The sequence below is a fragment of the Nansenia antarctica genome, assembly GCF_963989245.1.
Source record: "Nansenia antarctica genome assembly, chromosome: 4".
Taxonomy (NCBI): Eukaryota; Metazoa; Chordata; class Actinopteri; order Argentiniformes; family Microstomatidae; genus Nansenia; species Nansenia antarctica.
This window is the reverse complement of record NC_137689.1, coordinates 46118302-46128301: the sequence shown is the minus strand read 5'-3', so window position 1 is coordinate 46128301 and position 10000 is coordinate 46118302. Positions and strand designations below refer to the sequence as shown.

Genomic DNA, 10000 nt, shown 5'->3' with positions numbered 1-10000 from the left:
TGTTCTAGTACATACGTGGAGGGTATGGGATGTGTGTTGACGGTCCCTTCTCTTCCCCACCCAGGGTCCGCCCGGCCCCACCGGTCCACAAGGCCCAGTTGGAGCGCCTGGTCCTGCTGTAAGTGTCTCCGCCACTGCCGTCTTATCTGGAGGCAGACACTGGACATGTGATGTCCCCCTCCTGTCACACCATCAGTACTGGTCTGCCCTGTGGTGTTGCTCAACCCTCATTCTCTCTCTCTCTCTCTGCCTCTCTCTCTCTCTCTCTCTCTCTCTTTCTCTGCCTCTCTGTCGCTGCCTCTCTCTGCCTACCTCTCTCTCTCTCTCTCTACCTCTCTCAATCTCCCTCTCTCTCTCTGTCTCTCTCTCTCTCTGCCTTTGTCACTGCCTCTCTCTGCCTACCTCTCTCTCTCTCTACCTCTCTCTCCCTCTCTCTCTCTCTCTCTCTCTCTCTCTCTCTCTCTCTGCCTCTCTCTCTATCTCTGCATCTCTCTCTACCTCTCTCTCTCTCACTCTTCCTCTCTCTCACTCTCTCTCTCACTCTCTCTCTCTCTCTCTCTTTCTCTCTCTCTCTCTCCGGTGTGCAGGGTGCTGATGGAGAGCCCGGTCCCAGAGGTCAACAGGGTCTGTTTGGTCAGAAGGGAGATGAAGGATCCAGAGGATTCCCCGGACCCCCAGGTCCCGTGGGACTGCAGGTCAGAGCCAGAGACAGCCCCCCCCACCCCCGCCGCCCCCCCCCCCCCCCCCCACCCCCTCATTCATGTACCAGTGAGATGATGTATACCATACTGGAACAGAGAGTGAATGATGTGGATGATGACTGATCTAACAACCTCATCCTCGTTCCTCCCTTGCAGGGCTTGCCTGGACCTCCTGGTGAGAAAGGTGAAACCGGCGACGTTGGTCAGATGGTAAGAGAACTAAAGATAAAAGAGTTCTATTGTAACTCTAGAAGATCAAATAATTATACTATTCTACAGTGAAGAACTCCACTTCAACACCAATTGAAAAGAAACTGCCGTAAAGCCCAGCGCAAATGGGAGAAAGTCTAAACTACATATACACCTTGACATTTTAAAAAACCAGATCTTTACATATAATAGGGAAATGAAGTTGGCTAGACAAACCTATTTCTCTGATATCATTTCTGAAAACAAAGGTAACCCCAAAGTGCTTTTTTCAACCATTGATTGTCTGATTAACCCTTCAGTAGGTGTGCCTGTTGAAAATGAGTCTCTGTCTCACTCTTGAAAATTAGTCAGTCAAAACTGTAGAAGATAAAAGACTTCTACTGTAACTGTAGAAGATACAAGACTTCTACTGTAACTGTAGAAGGCAACAAAGCAGAAGAACAGACCAGTCTTGTAGGACATCACTTTGTGGTACAGCCATGATGTGTTCTGCAACGGATGCATCACTCCATCATTCCTCCTTCTCTCCTCCTCCTCCTCCTCCTCCTCCTTCTCCTCCTCCTCCCAGGGCCCCCCAGGTCCCCCTGGTCCCCGCGGCCCCTCAGGACCCCCAGGAGCTGACGGCCCCCAGGGACCCCCCGGTGGCATCGGAAATCCCGGATCTGTCGGAGAAAAGGTGAGGTCCATTTTCACACACACACAAACCACCGTAACGCAGACTTATTTCACTTATTCGCTCTGAATAGAGAACGTCTCATCTATCTATCAACATGACTGTGTTTTCATAGTGTTTAGAGAGACAGAGATGCTTTCGCAAGGAGGGGGTGAGGGAGGGGGGGGGGGCAAACTGTCCGTTCGAGTACAACGAGCACTCTAGATTACGACTTGATTCCTTTTTTTTTTTCAAAAAGCTTTTGTCGGCATGAATATTTGATGCTGCGATTCGACAGATTGTGTTTCGGAATGGGCTGGGGGGCTTTTCTCAAGTGGAAGGGGGGAGACAAACACAACAGACGATCTAATTGGAAGGTCGGTCTCCCTTCTCTGGGCGATTGGGTCGCTGGAAAAGAAGTGTGCATAAATACTCAAAGCGACTGTACTTAAAGCGTGAAAGATGCTGGATGCATTATTAAAAACCGGCTCTTATCAAATCAGCGCCGCTCGGGCTTTGAGAGCTCGGCCCGTCGTTGCATAATGAAAGACCCCTACCTTGCCAACCGCTGACCGCACTTTCCGCCGAGTTGATGGTGTGATTTGTTTTATCTGGGGTGGGGGGGGCTCGATAGAAGTGATAGAATCACCCTCTGAGGGTCCCTGCGGAACGCTTCCTCCATCCCTTCCTCAAACTAAAGCTTACCTCGACACAATGCCTTTCTCTTGTTTATCTAGCGTGAGCTGATGTGGCAGCTTTTTATCCGAGGGGGTTATTAGGCACTAGACACAGGGCTCGCAAACAGCTCTTGTGTATAAACGGTGAGGAGGACTTTAGGAGGTTTGTCTTCTAACGTCCCCCCGGTAAACGTCCCTGGCTCCCAGCACATTTCCCCCGGGCCCTGACCCCCTCTATGTTTTAACCTGAGTCAGGACTTTTACGTGGAGTTTCACAGAAAACACAAGCCTTGAGGAGGAGAACCCACTTACAGTTCTTTTAAACAGACCTCTTCCTCACCTGTGCGGTGTGTGTAGTATATATCTCCACAACAACAACAAGAGCAGCTCGGGGAAGGCAGCCAGATGCGCATTAACGCTCTGGATAGGGTATTTAATGCCCATAGCGGTGTTCCACGCCAGAGGAAGACCTACTAGGGATGTCAAACACACACAAACAAAAAACCCAGTCCAGTCGGACTCAGAAAGGAGCTGGTTCTCTCCACCTCCTTTACCGTAGCGCGTCTCACCAGACCAGGAGAGTGAGGTGAACATCCCGTCTGCTGTCGGAACATGTGCGCAGGACGGTGTTTATTTCCCGAAGGGGGGGGGGGGGTCTCTGCCCGGCTCAGGCCCAAATACTTGGGAGCGTGATGGATGGGAGTCTCCGGTGTCGTCTGGTTCTTAAACCCGCGAGGGTGACCCGAGGCCGCGGGGAGACCGGGAGGCCGTCGCAAATGTGATTTGGAGAGCTGCCCTAGTTTACTGGGCTTTCTTTTCTGAAATATATATTATTTTTTTTATGTCTGTCTCTCTCTCTCTCTCTCTCTCTCTCTCTCTCTCTCTCTCTCTCTCTCTCTCTCTATCTCTCTCTCTCTCTCTCTCTCTCTCTCTCTCTCTCTCTCTCTCAGGGTGATTCTGGTGAATCAGGGGAGCCAGGTCTTCAAGGAGAACTTGGGCCACCAGTAAGACAACAAGACAACAACGTTGCCATAACACTCATATCTCCATGAACAACACATTCAACACAGACCACAGCACCACATTAACACTCATATCCCCATGAATAACACAGACCACAGCACCACATTAACACTCATATCTCCATGAATAACACAGACCACAGCACCACATTAACACTCATATCCCCATGAATAACACAGACCACAGCACCACAATAACAATAACACTCATATCTCCATGAAGAACACAGACCACAGTGCCACAATGACACGGCGTAACAGCGGAGATAATGCATGATAAGGATTAGCAGCGCATTCCTTTTCAATAACAACAAGCGTACACAGAAACAACTCCCTACTGTATCCACACTGTTGCTAACCGCTAACACCCCCGCGAACACGCTGACACACTGTTCATTGTTCCCAGGGTCCTCGAGGAGAGCGAGGAGAGAAGGGAGAGTCCGGTCCTGCCGGTTCCGCAGGTCCTCCCGGCCCTAAGGGTCCCCCCGGAGACGACGGTCCCAAAGGAAGCCCTGTAAGTTCTGCTCCGGTTCTGTCTCCAGTCTGGGGGTCACGTGATGTCACAGCCACGCGAAGCTACAGGGTTACGACAGAGCAGGGATGTCTAATAAAGGCGCTTTTATTTGTATAGCAACATATTCATACATATTCATACATATTCATACATACTCATACATATTCATACTTATTCATGTAGACGCATAGTGCTTTACATAAAACATCAGATAAAATAACACTTAAAAGTGGAAAAAATGTAAATGGTCATCCTATATACAATTCAATCAATTAAAAGCCAAACGAAAGAAGTAAGATACAATAACAACTCGAACTCTTTAAAATACACTCAATTAAAGGCTGAACAGGACATGAAAGTCTTCAGCATACGTATGTTTAAAGATTGATACAGATGGGGCTGACCTAATGTCTAGTGACAGCTGGTTCCAGTGTTTTACTGCATAGTGAGCGAATGCTGCCTCTCCACTTGTGATGCTCACTCTAGGAACTGTTAAAAGGCCTCAGATGATCTGAGCAGATCTAGCAGGTTCATAGGGCACTAGTATGTTTGAGATGTATTTTGGCCCTACACCATTCAGAGGTTTATAGACCAAAAGCCTGATTCTAAATTCTATTCTGGGAGATACCAGGAGCCAGTGGAACGATCTGAGAATGGAAGAAATGTGGCCTGGGGTGGTCCAGTGGTCTAGCACCGCGGTCTACAGTGCACACATTATGCCCATGTAGGCATGGGTTCGACTCCGGCCCATGCCCTGCTGACATGCCCCCTCTCTCTCCCTTCTTCTCCTTACTTTGCTGTCTGTCTTCACTACGTCTAATCAAATGAAAAATATGACTGGGACTGGCCCACTCCGAAAAAATAACTGAACAAAAAAAACTTCCTAGTCAGGACTTTCAGTCAGGACTCTTGCAGCAGCATTTGGAACAAGTAGTCCTGTCGTGTCTTTAGTCGATACTAGAATGTGTGTTGATATTGATATTGATTTTCAGGGTCCGAGCGGTTTCCCTGGTGATCCCGGTCCCCCTGGTGAGACCGGTCAGGCTGTAAGTATCGCTAACATTATTATGAATAATACGTATGAATACATATACATTGTGTACATTCATATGATGTCAGGGTTTTTTTGGTTGAAAAAAATATGACAATAGATCCATGCAACTTTCGACAAAACTCAGGAAGTATTCATGATCCAATCGCACGACTTCAAAATGTCAAAACGGGGTTCTTTGTTTTCACTTCCAGGGTTTAGACGGTCCCCCGGGTGACAAGGGAGACGACGGAGAGTCTGGTCAACCTGTGAGTCACACACACACACACACACACACACACACACACTTTGTACGGTACTCACAAGACCAGTCATCTTGGAGTCTTAGCGTGGTGTGTGATATTGATGCAGACATAACACACCTCTTCTCCTCCTCCTCCCAGGGTTCTCCAGGGCCCACCGGAGAGTCTGGTCCATCTGGGCCACCAGGAAAGAGAGTAAGTACTTCACCTCTTAATGGTGATTTATGTCCACGCTGTTCTCAGCATACAGCTGACCTCTCAAAACTGCCCTATTTATCTTCAGCTCCTTGGTTCTCACTTGCTCATTCCCTCACTCACACACTCTCTCTCTCTCTCCCTCCCTCTCTCTCTCTCTCTCTCCCTCTCCCTCCCTCCCTCCCCCCCCCCCTGTATAGGGTCCCCATGGAGCTACTGGACCTGAGGGCAGGCTAGGAGAGAAGGGACACAAGGTAACAGACCAACCAATCACCAACCGTCTTTCTACAAGTTCCCCCTTGATTTCTTACCACTGGACACACACACACACGCACACACACACACACACCTCTTCATCAGTGTGAAATCCTGAGGCGTCTCACCACTGTGTCGGGTTGTGGTTCTGTTCTATAGGGAGAATCAGGGATGGAGGGTCCACAAGGCAAGACAGGCCCGGTGGGTCCCCAGGGAGCACCAGGCAAGACGGGTTCAGAAGGCCTCAGGGGTATCCCTGGTCCAGTGGTAAGTTCTCCCCCTCATCCAGTGGTGTAGTCTAGTTGTTTCTAGAGGGTATACTGTGATTTTCCCCTCCCAGCCTCATATCGTTCATTTCGGAACACCATAAAAATAAATCTGCGCTCCCTGTCTAACGTTATATATATACAGTATATATATCTAACATGACATGTTATAAGGCTGATCTGTGCATGATAGTGCTGCATTTTGACATATTTCATGTCGCATGGTATCGTTGATGGTATATGGCGCTATAGTCAGTCCCAATGGTCCAAAAGTCAAGTGCTTCGTAAAACAGACGGGGTGAAGTTTATGAATGAAAGTGTGAAAGTTCTGTCGCAAAAGGCTGTTACGTATCCTCGCACTTTGTTGTCTTTTTTTTGGTGATCAAATGTTTCTTTATTTTCTTTTAAAACACATCATAACAAGACAACAAGGCCACATCTTGCAACCAACGCCCCCAACAGCCCACACAACCACACCACAACACACAAATGACAATATACTGTAGCTATCTAGGTATTAGGGACATACATTACAAGTCGGGTCCCCAATCCTCGCACATTTTTAAGTGGGTATATGCAAATCCTTGGCCTTTCCTAGTGGGTATACGGCGTAGTCCTGCGTATCACCTAGACTACACCACTGCCTGCTTACCTACCTTCTCACTACGGTGTATCACCTGGACAGTGAGGACCCACTCACATGAACTACGGAGAGAGAGAGAGACACCAGCAGACACCGGAAGACAGTGTCACTGTTAGGCCTGTAACATTTCCGCAATGTTGCTGTACAATGAATTGTCTCTATAATTACGATGAACAATATCATTGTTTCACTGTTCTGTGACCAAGATAATGTAATAACACTGCAACAAAGCAAACCATGCCGCTTTGTTATCATAAAACGTATTTTCGGAACATAAAATCGATGTATCCTCATAAAAAAAAAAGTGTTGCATTTTTAGCATTAGTTCATGCTCTATCAGCATGTTGCGATGTGCTAAACAGGCAGAGCAGCTATCTAGCGAACGCCATGTTCTACCAGTTAGCTAGCTAGCGTGTTGGAGCACAGTCAAGATTGCCATGACACAATGATTTAATAATCAATAATAATGTTACAGGCCTAGTCACTGTCCACAACTACAACAGCAGCACGATGAATAGCGTTATCATAATGGAGTAGCAATCATGTTTTTGGGGGGAGAGCAGTGGATGTGATAGTAGCGTTGATATGTTTGTCCTGTTCTCTGCAGGGTGAACAAGGTCTTCCTGGTTCCCCAGGCCCAGACGGACCTCCTGGACCCATGGTAAGAACAGTTAGCTGCTAGCGACTGACCCCTGGCCTTATTATACGTCTTATTAGGTCTGAAACGTGGACACTCATTCCTCATTCTTTTTCTCCTCTCTCCCCTCTCTCCTCTCCTCTCCCCTCTCTCCTCTCCCCTCTCTCCTCTCTCTCCTCTCTCCCCTCTCTCCCCTCTCTCCCCTCTCTCTCTCCTCTCCCCTCTCTCCCCTCTCTCTACTCCTCTCTCCCCTCTCTCTCTCCCCTCTCTCCTCTCTCTCCTCTCTCTCCTCTCTCTCCTCTCCCCTCTCTCCTCTCTCTCCCATCCCTCTTCTCTCTCCTCTCTCCTCTCCTCTGTCTCTCCTCTCCCCTCTCTCTACTCCTCTCTCTCTCCTCTGTCTCTCCTCTCCCCTCTCTCTACTCCTCTCTCTCTCCTCTCTCTCTCTCCTCTCTCTCTCCCCTCTCTCTCCCCTCTCTCCTCTCCCCTCTCTCCTCTCTCCTCTCTCCTCTCTCCTCTCTCTCTCTCCTCTCCCCTCTCCCCTCTCTCCTCTCCCCTCTCTCCTCTCCCCTCTCTCCTCTCTCCTCTCTCCTCTCCACAGGGTCCTCCAGGATTGCCCGGTTTGAAGGGAGACTCTGGTGTTAAGGGAGAAAAGGTAAGAGCCTATACCTCACCAGTTTTTTTTTACCATGATAATACAGTGTAAACCCTGAGATTTCACTGAGATTTCCCGCTTACAAGCTCAAAGTCGAGCACGTCTAAACGGCTCCGTCTATCCCCGGCGATCGATCAGATTGTTTACTGTATGTGCGGTTTAGCCCTCGGGGCAGCGGGGATCGCTCCGCTAACGAGGTGAATGATGTTTTGACGGAGAGAGACGAGCGGTGAATAACGGATGGTAATGTGGGGTTATTGATCACGGGAACACTATTGATCATGTGCTGTTATGTTGTGGCCGCTCTCCTCCTCCTCTCTCCTCCTCCTCTCTCCTCCTCCTCTCTCCTCCTCAGGGCCACCCTGGTCTCATCGGGCTCATCGGGCCCCCGGGCGAGCAGGGGGAGAAGGGCGACAGAGGCCTGCCAGGCCCCCAGGGCACGGGAGGCTCCAAGGGAGACACTGTGAGTGGAAAGGACCGCCTCACTCAGACAGACGGACCTCACTCAGACAGTCAGACAGACAGACAGACAGACAGACAGACAGACAGACCTCAGACAGACAGACAGACCTCACTCAGACAGACAGACAGACAGACCTCACTCAGACAGACAGACAGACCTCATTCAGACAGACAGACAGACAGACAGACCTCACTCAGACAGACAGACCTCATTCAGACAGACAGACAGACAGACAGATAGACAGACAAACAGACAAACAAACAGACAGACAGACAGACCTCACTCAGACAGACAGACCTCACTCAGACAGACAGACCTCACTCAGACAGACAGACAGACTGACAGACCTCATTCAGACAGACAGACAGACAGACCTCACTCAGACAGACAGACCTCACTCAGACAGACAGACCTCACTCAGACAGACAGACCTCACTCAGACAGACAGACAGACAGACAGACCTCACTCAGACAGACAGACAGACAGACAGACCTCACTCAGACAGACAGACAGACAGACAGACAGACCTCACTTAGACAGATAGACAGACAGACAGACAGACAGATAGACAGACCTCACACAGACAGACAGACAGACAAGCAGACCTCACTCAAACAGACAGACAGACAGACCTCACTCAGACAGACAGACTTCACTCAGACAGACAGACAGACAGACAGAGACAGACAGACAGACAGAGACAGACAGACAGACAGACAGACAGACCTCAGACAGACAGACAGACAGATAGACAGACAGACCTCACTCAGACAGACAGACAGACAGACAGACAGACATTTATTTAATGACCGACCGTAGCAACGTTATCCTGGTCCATTACTACCAACATTGTTTAGTCTGCTGTAGAGTGTCAATGTCCCCCCCCCCTCTCTCTCTCTCTCTCTCTCTCTCTCATTCTCATTCTCTCTCTCTCTCTCTCATTCTCATTCTCTCTCTCTCTCTCTCTCATTCTCTCATCCTCATCCTTCTCTTCCTACCTCTAGGGTATTCTTGGTCCTTCCGGCCCTCTCGGACCCATCGGACCTCCAGGTTTACCGGTAAGACCCCCACCACCTCACCACCTGACCGCCTCTGAACAGAAGGGTTCCGTCACAACCTGTTGATGTTGAACTTCATTTTCTTCTTCCATCACTGAGACTGCCAATGGCCCCTGGCCTGAGCTAGATTACTCTTCCTGCTACGACTGGTGGATTGATGATTCACTTGCTTAGTCAAATGTATCGATTGTTAAGTCGCTTTGGAATAAGGCGTCTGCTAAATGCCAAAAATGTAAATGTAAAATGTTGATGATAATAATAATAATAATAATAATAATAATAATAATAATAACTTTTTCTTGTATAGCGCTTTTCCTGCAAACGTTGCATCTCAAAGTGCTCCAATCATTATATAATCATCATTTAATAATTGTTTATTTAAAGGCAATATTAAAAAGATGGGTTTTTAGTCTTGACTTGAACATATTTGCTGAGGTTGCATCCCTAATGTAAACTGGCAGTGCGTTCCACAACGGATAAAATGAGAATGCAGTCTCACCAGATCTCTTCTTTTGTACAGAAGACCCGTCAAAAGACCCGAGCTCTATTGGGCTGATATGTTAGCAAAAGGTCTTTCAGATATTCTGGTGCTGTGCCAGTGAGAGCTTTACAAACAAGCAGAAGGATCTTGAAATCTATTCTGAACTTAACAGGAAGCCAGTGTGATGTGTGAATGTAACATGTGTTTGTGTCTGCAGGGTCCCCCTGGTCCTAAAGGAGCTAAGGGATCGTCGGTAAGTGTTGCCCCAAAAAAACACAAC

The 10000-nt window shown here is 48.5% G+C and overlaps 1 protein-coding gene across 1 annotated transcript in view; it reads left to right on the top strand.

The window, feature by feature from the left end:
- LOC308155107 (uncharacterized protein) overlaps positions 1-10000 on the top strand; it is a 52273-nt gene that overhangs the window by 32805 nt on the left and 9468 nt on the right. The window contains exons 38-53 of the mRNA XM_080528350.1: positions 65-118; positions 588-695; positions 858-911; positions 1480-1587; positions 3191-3244; positions 3669-3776; positions 4769-4822; positions 5022-5075; positions 5211-5264; positions 5465-5518; positions 5679-5786; positions 7036-7089; positions 7664-7717; positions 8073-8180; positions 9186-9239; positions 9938-9973. Coding sequence (XP_080384476.1) covers positions 65-118; positions 588-695; positions 858-911; positions 1480-1587; positions 3191-3244; positions 3669-3776; positions 4769-4822; positions 5022-5075; positions 5211-5264; positions 5465-5518; positions 5679-5786; positions 7036-7089; positions 7664-7717; positions 8073-8180; positions 9186-9239; positions 9938-9973 — 1116 coding nt within the window. The remainder of the gene's footprint in view (positions 1-64; positions 119-587; positions 696-857; positions 912-1479; positions 1588-3190; positions 3245-3668; positions 3777-4768; positions 4823-5021; positions 5076-5210; positions 5265-5464; positions 5519-5678; positions 5787-7035; positions 7090-7663; positions 7718-8072; positions 8181-9185; positions 9240-9937; positions 9974-10000) is intronic.